The sequence below is a fragment of the Oncorhynchus clarkii genome, chromosome 12 (genome assembly GCF_045791955.1).
Source record: "Oncorhynchus clarkii lewisi isolate Uvic-CL-2024 chromosome 12, UVic_Ocla_1.0, whole genome shotgun sequence".
Lineage (NCBI taxonomy): Eukaryota > Metazoa > Chordata > Actinopteri > Salmoniformes > Salmonidae > Oncorhynchus > Oncorhynchus clarkii.
In genome coordinates, this window is record NC_092158.1 from 101,887,975 (window position 1) to 101,910,627 (window position 22,653).

Consider the following 22,653-nt stretch of genomic DNA (forward strand, 5'->3'; position numbering starts at 1 on the left):
GCAGGTTAACATCAACCTGACAGAGGAAACGTTAAATCAATAAACAAACTGTTTTCACAATTAACAGCCTTTTCTTGTTTCAACCAGTCGCAGGTTAACATCAACCTGACAGAGGAAACGTTAAATCAATAAACAAACTGTTTTCACAATTAACAGCCTTTTCTTGTTTCAAGTATGTTTTATTATGAAAAGTACAATATATCCTTGTATCCTTGTACAACTATGGAACGTATGTCCATATATAATTATATATAATTGTATAATTTGTTTTTCAACATAAAAGACAACACATGATCACATTGGTATTTTAACAGTGTTGTTGTAAGAGGTCCTCACAACTATAGAAAGACGCGCATGTGTGTGTGTGTGTCCAGTGTGTGTGTCCAGAGTGTGTGTGTCCTGTGTGTGTGTGTCCTGTGTGTGTGTGTCCAGTGTGTGTGTGTGTGTGTGTGTGTCCAGTGTGAGTCTGTGAGTCCAGTGTGTGTCCTGTGAGTCCAGTGTGTGTGTGTGTGTGTGTGTGCACTGTGTTTGTGTGTGTGTCTGTGAGTCCAGTGTGTGTGTGTGTGTCCAGAGTGTGTGTGACCAGTGTGTGTGTGTGTGTGTGTGTGTGTGTGTGTGTGTGTCCAGTGTGTGTCTGTAAGTCCAGTGTGTGTGTGTGTGTGTGTCCATTGTGTGTGTGTGTGTGTGTGTGCGTCCAGTGTGTGTGTGTGTGTCCAGCGTGTGTCTGTGAGTCCAGTGTGTGTGTGTGTGTGTGTGTGTGTCCAGTGTGTGTGTGTATCTAGTGTGTGTGTCCAGCAGGTGTGTGTGTGTGTGTCCAGTGTGTGTGTATGTGTGTGTCCAATGTGTGTGTGTGTGTGTGTTCAGTGTGTGTGTGTCCAGTGTGTGTGTGTCCAGTGTGTGTGTGTGTGTGTTTGTGTCCAGTGTGTGTGTGTGTGTCCAGTGTGTGTGTCTGTGTGTCCAGTGTGTGTGTGTCCAGTGTGTGTGTGTGTCCAGTGTGTGTGTGTCCAGTGTGTGTGCGTCCAGTGCCTGTTTGTTTGCATTTGTGTGTTTCAGTGTGTGTGAGTTGTTTGTGTCCAGTGTGTGTGTGTATCACAGGGACACTGAGTCGCCATCCCACCAAACCCCAAACCCTGGATAGAGGGGCTCAGTGAATGTGGAGGTGAATGTGATCAGGTGGGTCAGTGTGACAGAGGAGGCTCTATAGAAGGACAGAGTGCCGGCTGGCCAGTCCAGATACACTCCTACCCTGTGGGAGCCGGAGGAGGGGACGTCTATGGTAGTGGGATTATTATTGTGCCTGGCATAGTAACTGTTGTCATAGCAGAACAGACTCCAGGACTTGTCATTGTATCCAAGACAACAGTCATCACCCCTTCCTCTCCTGTTGATTCCTTTATATGTCACTCCTATAACAGCCTCTCTCCCACTCCACTCTACCTCCCAGTAACAGCGCCCAGTCAGACCCTCTCTACACAGCACCTGTTCACAGTCCTCAAATCTCTCTGGGTGATCAGGATACGGCTGCTCCTCTCTCCTACATGTCACCTTTCTGTTCTCCTCAGACAGAGAGAGGAGTCTGTTTACTGTGTTTAGGTCCAGTGTGAGATCACAGACATCTGATGGATGAAACCAGACACAATATTAGAAATCATCATCATTCACATTAGAATGTTAACTCACTTTTCACTAATTCATTTAATGTAGATGTTTCTAGGTATCAAAAGGAGAAAGGTAACTTGAGACTTGTTGAATGATCATATGTTATACTGTATGGTAATATAAAACACACTTATTCACATTAATCACACACACACACACACACACACACACACATTGTCAAATCAACTCTTTGTAAACATTGATGTCCCTGATTTCTGCTTCTGTAGAACTACAGCTGATATTTAATATGACCAAGTAAGTAATGATGGTGGTCTTTGACTTTGACTTAACTTGAATTAAGACTTATTCTTAGTCATATTCTTCACAGCAGTCAACACTCACATTTTCTAAGTCCAGGTTTCATTCTGTTCTCTCCACCATGTTCCACACTGTAGCGGTAAGCAGAAGAACAGACAGTCATTGAGGGATACACCTGAACACACACACACACACACACACACACACACACACACACACACGTATATCAAGCATATATCAAGCGAATGTTTGTCTGTGTGTTTGTCCAGTGTGTGTGTGTGTGTACTGTGTGTGTGTCCAGTTTGTGAGTGTCCAGTATGTGTGTGAGTGTTTGTGTGTACTGTGTGTGTGTGTGTGTGTGTGTGTGTGTGTGTGTGAGTGTGTGTGTCGTGTGTGTGTGTTCAGTGCTTGTTTGTGTGTGTGTACTGTGTGTGTACTGTGTGTGTGTACTGTGTGTGTGTGTGTGTGTGTGTGTGTCCACTGTGTGAGAGATTGAGAGATTTCCACTGAACACACACACAACTTTGTCACACACACACAGGACACTCACACACACACAGGACACTCACACACACACACACAGGACACTCACACACACACACAGGACACTCACACACACACACACACACACACACACACACACACACAGGACACTGGACACACACACACACACACACACAGGACACACACACACACACACACACACACACACACAGGACACTGGACACACACACAGGACACACACACAGGACACTGGACACACACACACACACAGGACACACACACACACACAGGACACACACACAGGACACTGGACACACACACACAAAGGACACTGGACACACACACCCCCAGGACACTGGACACACACACCCCCAGGACACTGGACACACACACACACACAGGACACTCACACACACAGGACACTGGACACACACAGGACACTCACACACACAGGACACTCACACACACAGGACACTGGACACACACAGGACACTCACACACACAGGACACTGGACACACACACAGGACACTGGACACACACACACACACACACACACACACACACACACACACACAGGACACTGGACACACACACACGCAGGACACTGTACACACACACACACACAAGACACTCACACACACACAGGACACACACACAGGACACTGGACACACACACACAAAGGACACTGGACACACACACACACAGGACACTGGACACACACACACACAGGACACTGGACACACACACACACAGGACACACACACACACACACACAGGACACTCACACACACAGGACACACACACAGGACACTGGACACACACACACACAGGACACTGCACACACACACACACACACAGGACACTCACACACACAGGACACACACACACACAGGACACTGGACACACGCACACAGGACACTGGACACACACACACACACAGGACACTGGACACACACACACACGGACACACACACAGTCAGCATACAACTTTGTCCAAGTGGTGGTAAGAATGTTTGTCTTAACTAGCCTGATAAGTCTAACATGTCTGATATGAACATTGACATAAACCCTCTACATACTTGAGTTTCTCCAGTCTGCAGTGTGGATCCTCCAGTCCAGCAGAGAGCAGTCTGACTCCTGAGTCTCCTGGGTGATTGTAGCTCAGGTCCAGCTCTCTCAGGTGTGAGGGGTTTGACCTCAGAGCTGAGACCAGAGAAGCACAGCCTTCCTTTGTGACTAGACAGCCTGATAGCCTGCAAAGAGTCAAATCATATTAAAATCACACTGATATTCTTTGGTAGTGAAAATAGTGGCAGTAATTTTTTTTCAAGATTTAGATTGTATTGAGTATACAGTCCACACCATATCTATTTAGACAGTGAGGTATCAGATTTAGATTGTATTGAGTATACAGTCCACACCATATCTATTTAGACAGTGAGGAATCAGATTTAGATTGTATTGAGTATACAGTCCACACCATATCTATTTAGACAGTGAGGTATCAGATTTAGATTGTATTGAGTATACAGTCCACACCATATCTATTTAGACAGTGAGGTATCAGATTTAGATTGTATTGAGTATACAGTCCACACCATATCTATTTAGACAGTGATGAATCAGATTTAGATTGTATTGAGTATACAGTCCACACCATATCTATTTAGACAGTGAGGTATCAGATTTAGATTGTATTGAGTATACAGTCTACACCATATCTATTTAGACAGTGAGGTATCAGATTTAGATTGTATTGAGTATACAGTCCACACCATATCTATTTAGACAGTAAAGCTAACATTTTAAATGTGGCTCTATTCTCCAACATTTTGGATTTGAGGTCAAATGTTTCATATGAGGTGACAGTATATAATGTCAACTTTAATTTGAGGGTATTTTAAGACACATTTCGTTTTGTGACTGAAACTCGTTGGTTGCATTTGCAGTTTGTTTTGGTTGTGTTTTGCCCAATAATAAAATGGTGGATGATGAGTGGAGTACTTTTCTGTCTAAGAGAGTAGATAACATGTTTCTAAACAATAATAAAATAATCCTGATGATGCCATGATTAAGAAAAATCATGAAACAATCATGAATAACAATGAGTGAGAAAGTTACAGAGACTACAACAAAACATGCTAACCTCTCACCATTACCAATAACAGAGGCTACAACAAAACATGCTAACCTCTCACCATAACCAATAACAGAGACTACAACCAAACATGCTAACCTCTCACCATTACCAATAACAGAGACTACAACAAAACATACTAACCTCTCACCATTACCAAAAACAGACTACAACAAAACATGCTAACCTCTCACCATAACCAATAACAGAGGCTACAACAAAACATACTAACCTCTCACCATTACCAATAACAGAGGCTACAACAAAACATGCTAACCTCTCACCATTACCAATAACAGACTACAACAAAACATGCTAACCTCTCACCATTACCAATAACAGAGGCTACAACAAAACATGCTAACCTCTCACCATTATCAATAACAGAGGCTACAACAAAACATACTAACCTCTCACCATTACCAATAACAGAGGCTACAACAAAACATGCTAACCTCTCACCATTACCAATAACAGACTACAACAAAACATGCTAACCTCTCACCATTACCAATAACAGAGGCTACAACAAAACATGCTAACCTCTCACCATTACCAATAACAGAGGCTACAACAAAACATGCTAACCTCTCACCATTACCAATAACAGGATACAACAAAACATACTAACCTCTCACCATTACCAATAACAGAGGCTACAACAAAACATGCTAACCTCTCACCATTACCAATAACAGAGGCTACAACAAAACATGCTAACCTCTCACCATTACCAATAACATAGACTACAACAAAACATGCTAACCTCTCACCATTACCAATAACAGAGGCTACAACAAAACATACTAACCTCTCACCATGACCAATAACAGAGACTACAACAAAACATACTAACCTCTCACCTTTAACCTCAAATAAAAGGTGACATTCTGTACTGTCTCCTAATATGAAACATTATATCTCAAATCCAAAATGCTGGAGCATAGCACCAAATTTAAAACTGTAAGCCTCACTGTCCAAACACATATGGTGTGGACTATGTGTGCCTGATAAACACATGTGGATCTGGTGAACAGTTATCACTTGTTGACCAACTACAGGAATACTGACCTCAGAGTCTCCAGAGTACAGTGGGGATTCCCCAGTCCATCAGAGAGCAGCTTCACTCCTGAATCCTTCAGGTCATTGTTACTCAGGTCCAGCTCTCTCAGGTGTGAGGGGTTTGACCTCAGAGCTGAGACCAGAGAAGCACAGCCTTCCTCTGTGACTCGACAGCCTGACAGCCTGCAAAGAGTCAAATCATATTAAAATCACACTGCTATTCTTTGGTGGTGAAAATCGTGGCAGTATATTTTTTTTAAAATATTCAGATATATCTGTGTCCTGAAACCTGCCATATCTATTCATAAATGAATGTTTCATTATTAGAAATAACAAATGATCAAAGTATTGCCTGCAGATAGAAAAATATATAGTACAAATATTTGAGTAGACGGACCAGACCAGTTTAAAAAGCAGAATCAGTCAGAAGACAGACAGTGAGGTATCAGATTTAGATTGTAATGAGTATACAGTCCACACCATATCTATTTAGACAGTGAGGTATCAGATTTAGATTGTATTGAGTATACAGTCCACACCATATCTATTTAGGCAGTGAGGTATAAGATTTAGATTGTATTGAGTATACAGTCCACACCATATCTATTTAGACAGTGAGGAATCAGATTAAGATTGTATTGAGTATACAGTCCACATCATCTATATCTATTTTGACAGTGAAGCTAGCATTTTAATTGTGTCTCTATACTCCAACATTTTGGATTTCAGATCAAATGTTTCATATGAGGTGACAGTTTATAATGTCACCTTTTATTTGAGGATATTTTAATACATATCTGTTTCAACGTTTAGAAAAATTAAAGCATTTTATGTATCTAGTCCCCCCATTTGAAGAAGTCATAAGTATTCTGACACTTAAAGTGTACTAAATATGTCAAAAGTTTATCTGGTCCCATATTCCTCGAACACAATGAGACATCAAGCCTGTGACGCCTTGACTGAGAAAGATCATGAATTAATCATGAATAATAATGAGTGAGAGAGTTACAGAGGCTACAACAAAACATGGTAACCTCTCACCATTACCAATGACAGAGGCTACAACAAAACATACTAACCTCTCACCATTACCAATAACAGAGGCTACAACAAAACATGCTAACCTCTCACCATTACCAATAACAGAGGCTACAACAAAACATGCTAACCTCTCACCATTACCAATAACAGAGGCTACAACAAAACATACTAACCTCTCACCATTACCAATAACAGAGGCTACAACAAAACATGCTAACCTCTCACCATTACCAATAACAAAGACTACAACAACACATGCTAACCTCTCACCATTACCAATAACAGAGGCTACAACAAAACATGCTAACCTCTCACCATTACCAATAACAGGATACAACAAAACATACTAACCTCTCAACATTACCAATAACAGAGGCTACAACAAAACATGCTAACCTCTCACCATTACCAATAACAGAGGCTACAACAAAACATACTAACCTCTCACCATTACCAATAACAGAGACTACAACAAAACATACTAACCTCTCACCTTTAACCTCAAATAAAAGGTGACATTCTGTACTGTCTCCTAATATGAAACATTATATCTCAAATCCAAAATGCTGGAGCATAGCACCAAATTTAAAACTGTAAGCCTCACTGTCCAAACACATATGGTGTGGACTATGTGTGCCTGACAAACACATGTGGATCTGGTGAACAGTTATCACTTGTTGACCAACTACAGGAATACTGACCTCAGAGTCTCCAGAGTACAGTGGGGATTCCCCAGTCCATCAGAGAGCAGCTTCACTCCTGAATCCTTCAGGTCATTGTTACTCAGGTCCAGCTCTCTCAGGTGTGAGGGGTTTGACCTCAGAGCTGAGACCAGAGAAGCACAGCCTTCCTCTGTGACTCGACAGCCTGACAGCCTGCAAAGAGTCAAATCATATTAAAATCACACTGCTATTCTTTGGTGGTGAAAATCGTGGCAGTATATTTTTTTTTAAATATTCAGATATATCTGTGTCCTGAAACCTGCCATATCTATTCATAAATGAATGTTTCATTATTAGAAATAACAAATGATCAAAGTATTGCCTGCAGATAGAAAAATATATAGTACAAATATTTGAGTAGACTGACCAGACCAGTTTAAAAAGCAGTATCAGTCAGAAGACAGACAGTGAGGAATCAGATTTAGATTGTATTGAGTAAACAGTCCACACCATATCTATTTAGACAGTGAGGAATCAGATTTAGATTGTAATGAGTATACAGTCCACACCATATCTATTTAGACAGTGAGGTATCAGATGTAGATTGTATTGAGTATACAGTCCACACCATATCTATTTAGACAGTGAGGTATCAGATTTAGATTGTATCAGATTTAGATTGTATTGAGTATACAGTCCACACCATATCTATTTTGACAGTGAGGTATCAGATTTAGATTGTATTGAGTATACAGTCCACACCATATCTATTTAGACAGTGAGGAATCAGATTAAGATTGTATTGAGTATACAGTCCACATCATCTATATCTATTTTGACAGTGAAGCTAGCATTTTAATTGTGTCTCTATACTCCAACATTTTGGATTTCAGATCAAATGTTTCATATGAGGTGACAGTTTATAATGTCACCTTTTATTTGAGGATATTTTAATACATATCTGTTTCAACGTTTAGAAAAATTAAAGCATTTTATGTATCTAGTCCCCCCATTTGAAGAAGTCATAAGTATTCTGACACTTAAAGTGTACTAAATATGTCAAAAGTTTATCTGGTCCCATATTCCTCGAACACAATGAGACATCAAGCCTGTGACGCCTTGACTGAGAAAGATCATGAATTAATCATGAATAATAATGAGTGAGAGAGTTACAGAGGCTACAACAAAACATGGTAACCTCTCACCATTACCAATAACAGAGGCTACAACAAAACATACTAACCTCTCACCATTACCAATAACAGAGACTACAACAAAACATGCTAACCTCTCACCATTACCAATAACAGAGGCTCCAACAAAACATGCTAACCTCTCACCATTACCAATAACAGAGGCTACAACAAAACATGCTAACCTCTCACCATTACCAATAACAGAGGCTACAACAAAACATGCTAACCTCTCACCATTACCAATAACAGAGGCTACAACAAAACATACTAACCTCTCACCATTACCAATAACAGAGGCTACAACAAAACATGCTAACCTCTCACCATTACCAATAACAAAGACTACAACAACACATGCTAACCTCTCACCATTACCAATAACAGAGGCTACAACAAAACATGCTAACCTCTCACCATTACCAATAACAGAGGCTACAACAAAACATACTAACCTCTCACCATTACCAATAACAGAGGCTACAACAAAACATGCTAACCTCTCACCATTACCAATAACAGAGACTACAACCAAACATGCTAACCTCTCACCATTACCAATAACAGAGACTACAACAAAACATACTAACCTCTCACCATTACCAATAACAAAGACTACAACAACACATGCTAACCTCTCACCATTACCAATAACAGAGGCTACAACAAAACATGCTAACCTCTCACCATTACCAATAACAGAGGCTACAACAAAACATACTAACCTCTCACCTTTAACCTCAAATAAAAGGTGACATTCTGTACTGTCTCCTAATATGAAACATTGTTTCTCAAATCCAAAATGCTGGAGCATAGCACCAAATTTAAAACTGTAAGCCTCACTGTCCAAACACATATGGTGTGGACTATGTGTGCCTGGTAAACACATGTGGATCTGGTGAACAGTTATCAGTTGTTGACCAACTACAGGAATACTGACCTCAGAGTCTCCAGTTTACAGTGGGGATTCCCCAGTCCATCAGAGAGCAGCTTCACTCCTGAATCCTTCAGGTCATTGTTACTCAGGTCCAGCTCTCTCAGGTGTGAGGGGTTTGACCTCAGAGCTGAGACCAGAGAAGCACAGCCTTCCTCCGTGACTCGACAGCCTGACAGCCTGCAAAGAGTCAAATCATATTAAAATCACACTGATATTCTTTGGTGGTGAAAATCGTGGCAGTATATTTTTTTTTAAATATTCAGATATAAAAAATATTCAGATATACCTGTGTCCTGAAACCTGCCATATCTATTAATAAATTAATGTTTCATTATTAGAAATAACAAATGATCAAAGTATTGCCTGCAGATAGAAAAATACATAGTACAAATATTATAGTAGACTGACCAGACCAGTTTAAAAAGCAGTATCAGTCAGAAGACAGACAGTGAGGTATCAGATTTAGATTGTATTGAGTATACAGTCCACACCATATCTATTTAGACAGTGAGGAATCAGATTTAGATTGTAATGAGTATACAGTCCACACCATATCTATTTAGACAGTGAGGAATCAGATTTAGATTGTATTGAGTATACAGTCCATACCATATCTATTTAGACAGTGAGGTATCAGATTTAGATTGTATTGAGTATACAGTCCACACCATATCTATTTAGACAGTGAGGTATCAGATTTAGATTGTATTGAGTATACAGTCCACACCATATCTATTTAGACAGTGAGGTATCAGATTTAGATTGCATTGAGTATACAGTCCACAACATATCTATTTAGACAGTGAAGTTAACATTTTAAATGTGTCTCTATACTCCAACATTATAGATTTCAGATCAAATGTTTCATATGAGGTGACAGTATATAATGTCACCTTTTATTTTAGGGTATTTTAATACATATCTGTTTCAAGATTTAGAAAAATAAAAGCACATTATGTATCTAGTCCCCCCATTTGAAGAAGTCATAAGTATTCTGACCAATTCACTCATAGTGTATTAAAGTAGTCAAAAGTTTAGTATTTGGTTCCAAACTCATTGGTTGCATTTTTGGTTGTGTTTTGGGTTGTGTTTTGGGTTGTGTTTTGGTTGTGTTTAGTAACTGAACTGTGGATGATGACTGGAGTAACTTTCTGTCTAAGGGAGTAGATAACACATTTCTAAACAATACTAAATGAATCCTGATTATGATTAATAATCTTAATCTTGATTAATACAAATCATAAATAATGAATAATAACACTAAGAGTTGGTTTGAACAGATCTGAATCAGGACACTAAGAGTTGGTTTAAACAGATCTGAATCAGGACACTAAGAGTTGGTTTAAACAGATCTGAATCAGGACACTAAGAGTTGGTTTAAACAGATCTGAATCAGGACACTAAGAGTTGGTTTGAACTGATCTGAATCAGGAAACTAAGAGTTGGTTTAAACAGATCTGAATCAGGACACTAAGAGTTGGTTTGAACTGATCTGAATCAGGACACTAAGAGTTGGTTTAAACAGATCTGAATCAGGACACTAAGAGTTGGTTTGAACTGATCTGAATCAGGACACTAAGAGTTGGTTTGAACTGATCTGAATCAGGAAACTAAGAGTTGGTTTAAACAGATCTGAATCTTTCACAAATTATCAATTAACCTTCCAGGTACCTCCCTAAAGCCTTAAACACGGTCACCCTCAACGATATCATCCTGACCAACTTGCCCTCCAAATACACCTCTGCTGTTTTCAACCAAGATCTCAGCGATCACTGCCTCATTGCCTGCATCCGTAACGGGTCTGCGGTCAAACGACCTCCACTCATCACTGTCAAATGCTCCATAAAACACTTCAGCGACCAGGCCTTCCGAATCGACCTGGCCCGGGTATTCTGGAAGGAAATTGACCTCATCCCGTCAGTAGAGGACCCCTGGTCATTCTTTAAAAGTGCCTTCCTCACCATCTTAAATAAGCATGCCCCTCTCAAGAAATGTAGAACCAGGAACAGATATAGCCCTTGGTTCTCTCCAGACCTGACTGCCCTTAACCAACACAAAACATCCTGTGGCATTCTGCATTAGCATTGAATAGCCCCCGTGATATGCAAGTTTTCAAGGAAGTCAGGAACAAATATGCACAGGCAGTTAGGAAAGCTAAGGCTAGCTTTTTTAAGCAGAAATTTGCATCCTGTAGCACAAACTCAAAAAAGTTCTGGGACACTGTAAAGTCCATAGAGAATAAGAGCACCTCCTCCCAGCTGCCCACTGCACTGAGGCTAGGAAACACTGTCACGATAAATCTACGATAATCGAGAATTTCAAGATGCATTTTTCTATGGCTGGCCATGCTTTCCACCTGGCTAACCCTACCCCGGTCAACAGCCCTGCACTCCCCACAGCAACTCGCCCAAGCCTCCCCTATTTCTCCTTCACCCAAATCCAGATAGCTGATGTTCTTAAAGAACTCCAAAACCTGGACCCCTACAAATCTGCCGGGCTAGACAATCTGGACCCTCTCTTTCTAAAATTATCTGCTGGAACTGTTGCAACACAATTACTAGCCTGTTCAACCTCTCTTTCGTGTCGTCTGAGATTCCCAAAGATTTGAAAGCTGCCGCGGTCATCCCCCTCTTCAAAGGGGGAGACACTCTAGACCAGCACTCTTATAGACCTATATCAATCCTGCCCTGCCTTTCTAAAATCTTCGAAAGCCAAGTTAACAAACAGAACACCCACCATTTTGAATCCCACCATACCTTCTCCACTATGCAATCTGGTTTCAGAGCTGGTCATGGGTGCACCTCAGCCATGCTCAAAGTCCTAAACATTATCATAACTGCCATCGATAAAGGACAGTACCGTGCAGCCTTATTCATCGACCTGGCCAAGGCTTTCGAGTCTGTCAATCACCACATTCTTATTGGCAGACTCAACAGCCTTGGTTTTTCAAATGATTGCCTCGCCTGGTTCACCAACTACTGCTCTGATAGAGTTCAGTGTGTCAAATCGCAGGGCCTGTTGGCCGGACCTCTGGCAGTCTCTATGGATGTGCCACAGGGTTCAATTCTCAGGCCGACTCACTTCTCTGTATACATCAATGATGTCGCTCTCGCTGCTGGTGATTCGCTGATTCACCTCTACGCAGACGACACCATTCTGTATACTTCTGGCCAACTGATCACTGCCTGCACCAGCCCGACCGTCCAGTATCACTACTCTGGACGGCTCTGACTTAGAATATGTGGACAAATACAAATACCTAGGTTTTTTGTTAGACTGTAAACTCTCCTTCCAGACTCCCATTAAGCATCTCCAATCCAAATCTAAATCTAGAATCAGCTTCCTATTTTGCAACAAAGCATCCTTCACTTATGCAGCCAAACATACCCTCGTAAAACTGACCATCCTACCAATCCTCGACTTCGGCGATGTCATCTATAAAATATAGCCTCCAGCACTCTACTCTACAAGTCTCTGCTAGGTAAAGCCCCGCCTTATCTCAGCTCACTGGTCACCATAGCAGCACCCACTCGTAGCACGCGCTCCAGCAGGTATTTTTCACTGGTCACCCCCAAAGCCAATTCCTCATTTGGCCGCCTCTCCTTCCAGTTCTCTGCTGCCAATGACTGGAACAAACTGCAAAAATCTCTGAAGCTGGAGACTCTTATCTCCCTCACTAGCTTTAAGCACCAGCTGTCAGAGCAGCTCACGGATCACTGCACCTGTATATAGCCCATCTATCTACCTCATCCCCATACTGTATTTATTGATTTATCTTGCTCCTTTGCACCCTAGTATCTCTACTTGCACATTCATCTTCTGCACATCTACCATTCCAGTGTTTAATTGCTATATTGTAATTACTTTGCCACCATGGCCTATTTATTGCCTTAACTCCCTTATCTTACCTCAATTGCACTCACTGTTCATATACTTTTTGTTTTATTTTGTTCTACTGTATTATTGACTGTATGTTTTGTTTATTCCATGTGTAACTCTGTGTTGTTGTATGTGTCGAATTGCTCTGCTTTATCTTGGCCAGGTCGCAGTTGCAAATGAGAATATGTTCTCAACTAGCTTATCTGGTTAAATAAAGGTGAAATAAAAAATACAATGAGTGAGAAAGTTAGAGGCTACAACAAAACATGCTAACCTCTCACCATTACCAATAACAGACAGCGGAGATTGGAGTATCTGTCCATAGGACCACTTTAAGCAGTACACTCCACAGAGCTGGATTCCCCAAACATAGGACGAAGGTACTCTGGTCAGAAGACACTAAAATGGAGCTTTAAGGCCATCAAGGAAAATGCTATGTCTGGCGCAAACCCAACACCTCTCATCACCCCGAGAACACCATCCCCACAGTGAAGCATGGTGGTGGCAACATCATGCTGTGGAGATGTTTTTCATCAGCAGGGACTGGGAAACTGGTTAGAATAGAAGGAATGATGGATGGCGCTAAATACTGGGAAATTCTTGAGGGAAACCTGTTTCAGTCTTCCAGAGATTTGAGACTGCTAAAGAAACACTTGAGTGGGAAAAATGTAAATGTCTTGGAATGGTCAAGTCAAAGCACAATCCAATTGAGAATCTGTGGAATGACTTACAGATTGCACCAGCGGAGCCCATCCAACTTGAAGGAGCTGGAGCAGTTTTGCCTTGAAAAATGGTCAAACATCCCAGTGGCTAAATATGCCAATAAATATGGTGTGGACTATGTTTGTCTGGTAAACACATGTGGATCTGGTGAACAGTTATCACTTGTTGACCATTTACAGGAATACTGACCTCAGAGTCTCCAGTTTACAGTGGGGATTCCCCAGTCCAGCAGAGAGCAGCTTCACTCCTGAATCCTTCAGGTCATTGTTACTCAGATCCAGCTCTCTCAGATGTGAGGGGTTTGACTCCAGAGCTGAGACCAGAGAAGCACAGCCTTCCTCTGTGACTCCACAGCCTGACAGCCTGACAAAGAGATCATCATGACTTCACAAACACACTGCTAATTTAATGAGTATTGTAGTAGGACAATGGCAGATGCATTTGGTTAATTATCCAAAACAACATATAGATTCATTATAGATGCATTTATTCAATATGTTATTCAATATAATATTATACACATGTTAGAATACATATTTTTCTATAAAATGAATATTTCTTCCTGATGATTACTTCTTATATGTCATTTTATTTACTCACAGAGCAGCTCTGGAGACTTTGACCACTCGCAGCAGCCTCAGAAGACCTTCCTCTGATCTGGAGTATTTCTTCAGGTCAAACACATCCAGCTCCTTTTCTGAAGTCAGCAACACAAAGACCAGAGCTGACCACTGTGCAGGTGACAGTTTGGCTCTAGAGAGACTTCCTGAGCTCAGGTAGCTTTGGATCTCCTCCACTAGAGACTGGTCATTCAGTTCATTCAGACAGTGGAACAGATTGATGCTCCTCTCTGGAGAGGGATTCTCCCTGATCTTCTCCTTAATGTACTTGACTGTTTCTACATGGCTCTGTGAGATGCTTCTGGTCTTTGTCAGTAGACCTTGTAAGTACTTCTGATTGGACTCCAGTGAGAGGCCCAGAAGGAAGCGGAGGAAAAGGTCCAGGTTTCCTGTCTCACTTTGTAAGGCTTTATCCACAGCACTCTTGTAGACAGTAACTTCAGGCTTGTCACTTGTTTGCGATTTGGCCATTAGATTCTCATTGTTGTTGATGAATGAGAGGAACACATATTCAGCAGCCAGAAACTCCTGAATGCTCAGATGAACAAAGCAGTACACCTTGTCCTGGTACAGCACACATTCCTCTTTAAAGAGCTGTGTGCACAATCCTGAGTACACTGAGGCTTCATTGACATCAATGCCAGCCTCCTTCAGGTCTCCTTCATAGAAAATCAGATTGCCCTTCACAAGCTGTTGAAAAGCCAGTTTTCCCAGTGACAGAATGCTCTCTTTATTCCAGTGTGGACCTGTCTCTTCTTTCCCAAGATACTTTTCATTCTTCTGTTTGGTATGAAACACCACAAGGTGTGTGTACATCTCAGTCAGAGTCTTGGGCATCTCTTCTCTCTTATGTTTCAGCATGTGCTCAAGGACTGTTGCAGAAATCCAACAGAAGACTGGAATGTGGCACATGATGTGGAGGCTCCTTGATGTCTTTATGTGTGAGATGATTCTGCTGGCCAGGTCCTCATCACTGAATCTCTTCCTGAAGTACTCCTCCTTCTGTGGGTCATTGAACCCTCGTACCTCTGTCACCTGTTCAACACACCCTGAAGGGATCTTATTGGCTGCTGCAGGTCGGGTAGTTATCCAGAGGAGAGCAGAGGGAAGCAGATTTCCCTTGATGAGATTTGTCAGCAGAACATCCACTGAGGTTGACTCTGTGACGTCACAACATATCTTGTTCTTCTGGAAGTCTAGGGGCAGTCGGCACTCATCCAGACCATCAAAGATTAACAGAACTTTGTACTTGTCGTAGTTGGAGATTCTTGATTGTTTGGTTTCCATTGAGAAGTGATTAAGAAGTTCAATGAAAGTGTGTTTGTCCCCTTTCATCAAATTCAGCTCCCGAAAAGGGAATGAAAATACAAATTGGACATCCTGATTTGCTTTTCCTTCAGCCCAGTCCAGAATGAACTTCTGCACAGAGACTGTTTTTCCAATGCCAGCGACTCCCTTTGTCAGCACAGTTCTGATACGTTTGTCTTGTCCAGTTAAGGGTTTGAAGATGTCGTTACATTTGATTGCAGTCTCTGGTCTTGCTTGTTTCCTGGTTGTTGTCTCAATCTGTCTCAGCTCATGTTCGTTATTGACCTCTCCTGTTCCACCCTCTGTGATGTAGAGCTCTGTGTAGATCTTATTGAGAAGTGTTGGGTTTCCTTGTTTAGCGATCCCCTCAAATACACATTGAAACTTCTTCTTTAGATTAGATTTGAGTTCACGGTGACAAATCACAGCAGGCTCATCTGAATCTAGAAATAACACAGAGGATATTAATATTACATCTGTTTTAATGCCTACAGTATTGTAGGACTGTTATAAAGTTGTACATTAAAACAATGTATTATTTTAACTGCCTGTATAAATGTGTAAATGTTTTCATAATGCATTACAGACTGGTGTGACTGATTATATTATTATTGGTATTATTGATGGTATTATTAATGTAGTCTCTCTCTAAATGAATCAACACAACACATCCCTGCTGCTACTTGATGAGGTCACTAGGTGTTGTGTTAAGGCTGCTACAATATCATTGAGTTACACAGCTACTTTAGCTGTACTTTAGCTACAGCTTTTAAATGTTATAAAACATCATTCAACATGAGTCAGACAGATCTTACATTTCTCCAGTGTGTCAGCAAGCTCCTTCTGGTTCATTTTCCTCAGGATGTGCAGTGTGATCTTCAGAGCCCCCTCACTGGCACTGCTCTCCTGCTTCTCATCTTCAGCATCCACCACTTCCTTATCCTGCTTCTGACTCTCAAAGCCTTCTGGGAGTTCTGGACTAAGAATCCTCTTGAACATCTTCAGCTCGTTCTTCACAAATGTCATAATTTTCTCTTCAAGCAACTGAAATAAATAAAGTAAATAAGTTAAGCAAGAGAATAAATGCTATCTCATTAACACAATAATGAATGATTGACAGATCAACTTTACTTGAGGTAAACAAAAACAAATGCACACAACAGGACCACATACACTGAATATGGAGGCCAGGTCTGTTTGATGACTCTGGGAAGACTGACCACTGAGAATCTCTGACTCTGATCTCTCCTGTTGGTTTCTGTGGACAAAACATGAGATTACATCTCCTCATCCAGGGAGTACACACACACACACACACACACACACACACACACACACACACACACACGGAGGGAGGGAATGTTGTGTTTGTTTAATATTGTTTTAGGACTATGAAATTGGATAAAATGATTAGCCTATGGATTATGAAAACAACAACAATAAATGGGAAAATGGGAGAGGAGAAATGACTAGAGACAGTGTTGTTTAACTCACTGACCAGGACCTGTGAGTTCTTCTTACCTTTGTTCAGTAGAAAAGTCTCCCTCTCTAAAGTTTATAGGTTTACCCATAGACTGGTTACTCTTCATGGACACACAGCTGGGAACAGGGGAGGCTGGTCGCTCCTGCTTGATTGGTCTTCAACACAACAGAGACAAACATTACATCTCTCAACTACTCTGAGCTCAGATGGGGAAACATATGAAGAGTTTCATTCCAAAAAGCTATATATCAATTTTCAGAAATGTTCGTAAATGAGCTTTTATTGTTTAAAGAAGTTATGTTTCTGTTAAGTTATGTTTTTTTGCTAAATGAGATGGCACCAATGAGGAGATGCCACGTGGGTACCTGCTTTTATAAACCAATGAGGAGATGGCACGTGGGTACCTGCTTCTATAAACCAATGAGGAGATGGCACGTGGGTACCTGCTTCTATAAACCAATGAGGAGATGGCACGTGGGTACCTGCTTCTATAAACCAATGAGGAGATGGCACGTGGGTACCTGCTTCTATAAACCAATGAGGAGATGGCACGTGGGTACCTGCTTCTATAAACCAATGAGGAGATGGCACGTGGGTACCTGCTTCTATAAACCAATGAGGAGATGGCACGTGGGTACCTGCTTCTATAAACCAATGAGGAGATGGCACGTGGGTACCTGCTTCTATAAACCAATGAGGAGATGGCACGTGGGTACCTGCTTCTATAAACCAATGAGGAGATGGCACGTGGGTACCTGCTTCTATAAACCAATGAGGAGATGCAGCGCGAACTGCGTCACAAATAGAACTGACTTCTAGACGCTCGTTGGCGCGAGAGAGCAGTGTGTCATTTTTAATAACGAGATTCATTTAGCGACGGGAGCGTTGTAGTCAGTCTGTCAGCCCCGCTAAAAGGCTGGTGTCGTTACTCTGCCTTCTCCGGGGGCATGTTGAGGTAAATTTACTAACCGGGAGGGTTGAATTATGTAATTTATTGGAGGGCTGGAAGACGCACTCTCGGGGTTGTTTACTAACAATATCAGATGTTAAGATGATTTTTATAATGAATGTATACTGAGGTTGAGGTTCTGACTAGTGATTATTTACCCGGGGTTCAATACCTGCTATTGAGGCGTCCTGAAAATAATATTCAAAAGTTTGGTCCTTGGACACAGAGGGGTTAAACACTAAAGTTACCGTCCATCTAGTGAAGAGAGGAGAACCGGACAGAGGTAGCCAGCATCCGTCAACGAGAGACAGCCGGTGATGATGTAGTGGTAGCTATGGTAACTAGGATGCTGCTGGTAGAGTAGCTAGCTAGATTACCGAGCTGTACCGACTAGCTAGGATAACTAGGATGCTGCTGGTAGAGTAGCTAGCTAGCTTACCGAGCTGTACCGACTAGCTAGCAGGTCGTTTCTGTCCCTCATCTCGATGATGATGACGAATCCGGTCAACCACAAAATGAAACAAGGATAGAGAGTGAAAAGGATCTGGCTACACTCATACTGTCCCTGACCGTAAAGAAAAAAGCAAATTGAACAATAAACTTCGGCGTCTCAACACTGTAACAAACTCCGTCATTATTCCCCAAGATCACCTCAGTCCAATCTGCGCGTAATCGACTTGGCGCCACACCGAACGGGGACGCAGACAGTTCTGTACGGGGACGTGGACAGTTCTGTACGGGGACGTGGACAGTTCTGTACGGGGACGCGGACAGTTCTGTACGGGGATGAGGACAGTTGTGTACGGGGACGTGGACTGTTCTGTACGGGGACGCGGACAGTTCTGTACGGGGACGCAGACAGTTCTGTACGGGGACGCGGACAGTTCTGTACGGGGACGTGGACAGTTCTGTACGGGGACGTGGACAGTTCTGTACGGGGACGTGGACAGTTCTGTACGGGGACGCGGACAGTTCTGTACGGGGACGTGGACAGTTCTGTACGGGGACGCGGACAGTTCTGTACGGGGACGCGGACAGTTCTGTACGGGGACGCGGACAGTTCTGTACGGGGATGAGGACAGTTCTGTACGGGGACGCAGACAGTTCTGTATGGGGATGAGGACAGTTCTGTACGGGGATGCGGACAGTTCTGTGCGAGGATGAGGACAGTTCTGTACGGGGACGCAGACAGTTCTGTACGGGGACGCGGACAGTTCTGTACGGGGACGCAGACAGTTCTGTACGGGGACGAGGACAGTCCTGTACGGGGACGCAGACAGTTCTGTACGGGGATGCAGACAGTTCTGTACGCGGACGCGGACAGTTCTGTACGGGGACGCGGACAGTTCTGTACGGGGACGCGGACAGTTCCAGAACGCGGACATGAGCAGTGCAACACAATCAACTGAACCCAGTCTTTACAGTGGGTTACATTGATAATACTCATTTTTTATTATTATGTAAAACAAACATTCTGTTTTTTTTTATAGCAATATGTTGAGATCTGGGTCCATACCCACAAAGTGTCTCAGAGTAGAAAATTGGTCGTATAAGTGCTGAGATTAAAGACATTTTACACTTATGGGTATTAGTGGGTGGGTAACTATGCATGAAGCCTCTAGTCCCACCTAGTCGGCAGATATTTAGGACACCTGGTGAGCTGTCCTAAGTAGTTAAGAGTTAACAGCAGGTGTCCTAAGTAGTTAAGAGTTAACAGCAGGTGTCCTAAGTAGTTAAGAGTTAACAGCAGGTGTCCTAAGTAGTTAAAAGTTAACAGCAGGTGTCTTGATAATACTATAGAATAATGCAGTGAGTCAGTGGTTCCTGAGCCACATGCAATTGTTTTGGAGCAGATCAAAATAATGTTTTGATATTTGATATGATCAATCCATTAATAATATAGACCGACATGTAACAGTAAGTCTTGTGCTTTTGGCAATGATTTATGTATTATAATTATGTATAATATTTATGTATAACAAGTGATACCAGGTATAGCATTTTGTCTTCATTTTGGCAGATTAACTCATGCTTATTCCCCAAGATTAACAGTGGCTAAGGAGTTGGACCCGTGGCCTGAAGGTGGCTGGTTTGAATCCCGGTGGAACATGTGCTATTTGCTAACTGCTAGGGTTGTGTGATGTAATTTATTGACGGGCTGGAAGTTGCACTCTGTCTTTTCTATTCCGAGGTTGTTTACTCGCAATATCAGATATTAAGGTCATTTTTTATAATGCATTATACTAAGGTTGAGGTTCTGACTGGTGATTATTTACAGTGCCTTGCGAAAGTATTCGGCCCCCTTGAACTTTTCGACCTTTTGCCACATTTCAGGCTTCAAAAAGTTTGAAATATCCAATAAATGTCGTTCCACTTCATGATTGTGTCCCACTTGTTGTTGATTCTTCACAAAAAAATACAGTTTTATATCTTTATGTTTGAAGCCTGAAATGTGGCAAAAGGTCGCAAAGTTCAAGGGGGCCGAATACTTTCGCAAGGCACTGTACCTGGGATTCAATACCTGCTATAGTCACTTTTTTTCTCTCCCAAAAGCAACACAGCCCTAATATGAGATATATAGCTAACTAAAGTCATAAGTGACCATTTTAGAAAATCATGGGACATATAGGCTGTGGTTGTATGCTATTTTATGTCAATCATATTGCTGCTTGTAGCCTATAAGTGATGCTTCGTGGTCATATGCTGCCGTCTATTGGACATGTTGCAATTAAAAGTTATTAATTCACCTACAGACGTTGGTGGGGCAGCTGAGAAATAAAGTGTATTTTTCTGGTTAATTCCTTAGATCTCTAACCTGCCCCATCTTTCCCAAGCCAATTTCTAGACTTTCACATAGAGGTTACTAGGTCACCCAGTTCAAACCACATATGAAAAATAAAACAGATGTGGCTTGTTGATCAAGTGTTCTGCCTTGCAATAATAAATATAATAAAATAACAAAACAAAAACACCAAAATGCTGAGACAGGTTTTGATTAACAAAATAATCAGTGCTATTTAGTACTATAATGGTATTTACTAACGTAATATTATTACTAAAACAGTTTCTAAAATAATTAGGGTTAAGGTTAATGCTAAATAGGTAATACGTAGGGTTAGATGCTGATGTAAAAAGGGCTTTATAAATACATTTGATTGATTGATAGGTTTATGGATTTAAAGGTAAAAAACAGTATGGGTTTATAGCTCTCTTGCTCCTCCCTGTGGCCTTCTGTAGGTACTACATAACTCATTCACGACACCTGCTAGGCTCATAATCTGAAGTAGCAACTGCGTCAGATCTACAAATCAATGAGCTAGACCTGTCCATTTGTTTTCTAACTCAGTGAAACTGCGCAGCTTTCACTCAATCCGATGACTACGAACGAACATTTCGATGCATATCAAATTACCCAGCAGCCATTTAGAAACAACAAGTCATCAAAAAAAGTGTTGTTTCTTAATTTAAATAATTTCTTCTGGCTGTTTAAATTGGCCACGTCTTGAAAAAGAGAACAGGGACATACGTTTTAGTTAGGTGGTATACATTTTTCTGAAAACAAATATGGTTAACCATGACCAGAAAAGGTTTAAGGTTTAGCACTGTGGGTCACCACAACGTGTATCCAGGCGAACAGTGATCACGGTCACCAAGTAGCTTTAACCCTGTTAATATAAGATACCTGACGTCAGCGTGCCGGCAGGTGTCAATGATACAATAGTGAAGCTGCCATTGTGACGCAGAACAATGAGCTGGAAATAGAACGTTCAGAAGGTGAGTTGGTTCCACGGAGCTCAATAGAACTAATAGGAGCTACCATTGTGACGCAGAACAATGAGCTGGAAATAGAACGTTCAGAAGGTGAGTTGGTTCCACGGAGCTCAATAGAACTAATAGGAGCTGCCATTGTGACGCAGACCAATGAGCTGGGAATAAAACGTTCAGAAGGTGAGTTGATTCCACGGAGCTCAATAGAACTAATAGGAGCTGGCAGGAAGAAGAATGACCTAAAATAATGCCTGTTTTTTATATAACACAACGTAATATTATGAAACTGGGCTCCATGGCGGATGCAATTAACTAGTTATCAGAAAAAAACGTTGTTGTAAATGTCATGTTTCCAACCTACTTGAGGCGCACTGAAAATAATATTCAAAAGTTTGGTCCTTGGACACAGAGGGGTTAAACACTAAAGTTACCATCCATCTAGTGAAGAGAGGAGGGGTTAAGAACGGA

At 41.6% G+C, this 22,653-nt stretch overlaps 1 protein-coding gene across 1 annotated transcript; it reads right to left on the reverse strand.

The window, feature by feature from the left end:
* Nucleotides 1–1,013: 1,013 nt before the first annotated feature.
* LOC139421753 (NACHT, LRR and PYD domains-containing protein 12-like) lies at nt 1,014–16,908 on the reverse strand. The gene is made up of 9 exons (XM_071172873.1): nt 16,801–16,908; nt 14,658–16,428; nt 14,247–14,420; nt 9,459–9,632; nt 7,365–7,538; nt 5,632–5,805; nt 3,503–3,676; nt 2,002–2,048; nt 1,014–1,616 (listed from the first exon to the last, which is right to left on the reverse strand). Exons 1-9 carry the CDS (start codon nt 16,835–16,837, stop codon nt 1,090–1,092), a joined length of 3,252 nt encoding a protein of 1,083 aa, XP_071028974.1. The 5' UTR covers nt 16,838–16,908; the 3' UTR covers nt 1,014–1,089.
* Between the last annotated feature and the right edge of the window lie 5,745 nt (nt 16,909–22,653).

Bases quoted from the DNA above. Each gene is read 5' to 3' on its own strand.
- LOC139421753 (XM_071172873.1), bottom strand. From the start codon at position 16,837: ATGAACCAGAAGGAGCTTGCTGACACACTGGAGAAAT. The intron at 16,429-16,800 runs GTAAGATCTGTC...TGTTATTTCTAG, and splicing joins TGCTGACACACTGGAGAAAT to ATTCAGATGAGCCTGCTGTG. The intron at 14,421-14,657 runs GTGAGTAAATAA...TCTCTTTGTCAG, and splicing joins AAAGTCTCCAGAGCTGCTCT to GCTGTCAGGCTGTGGAGTCA.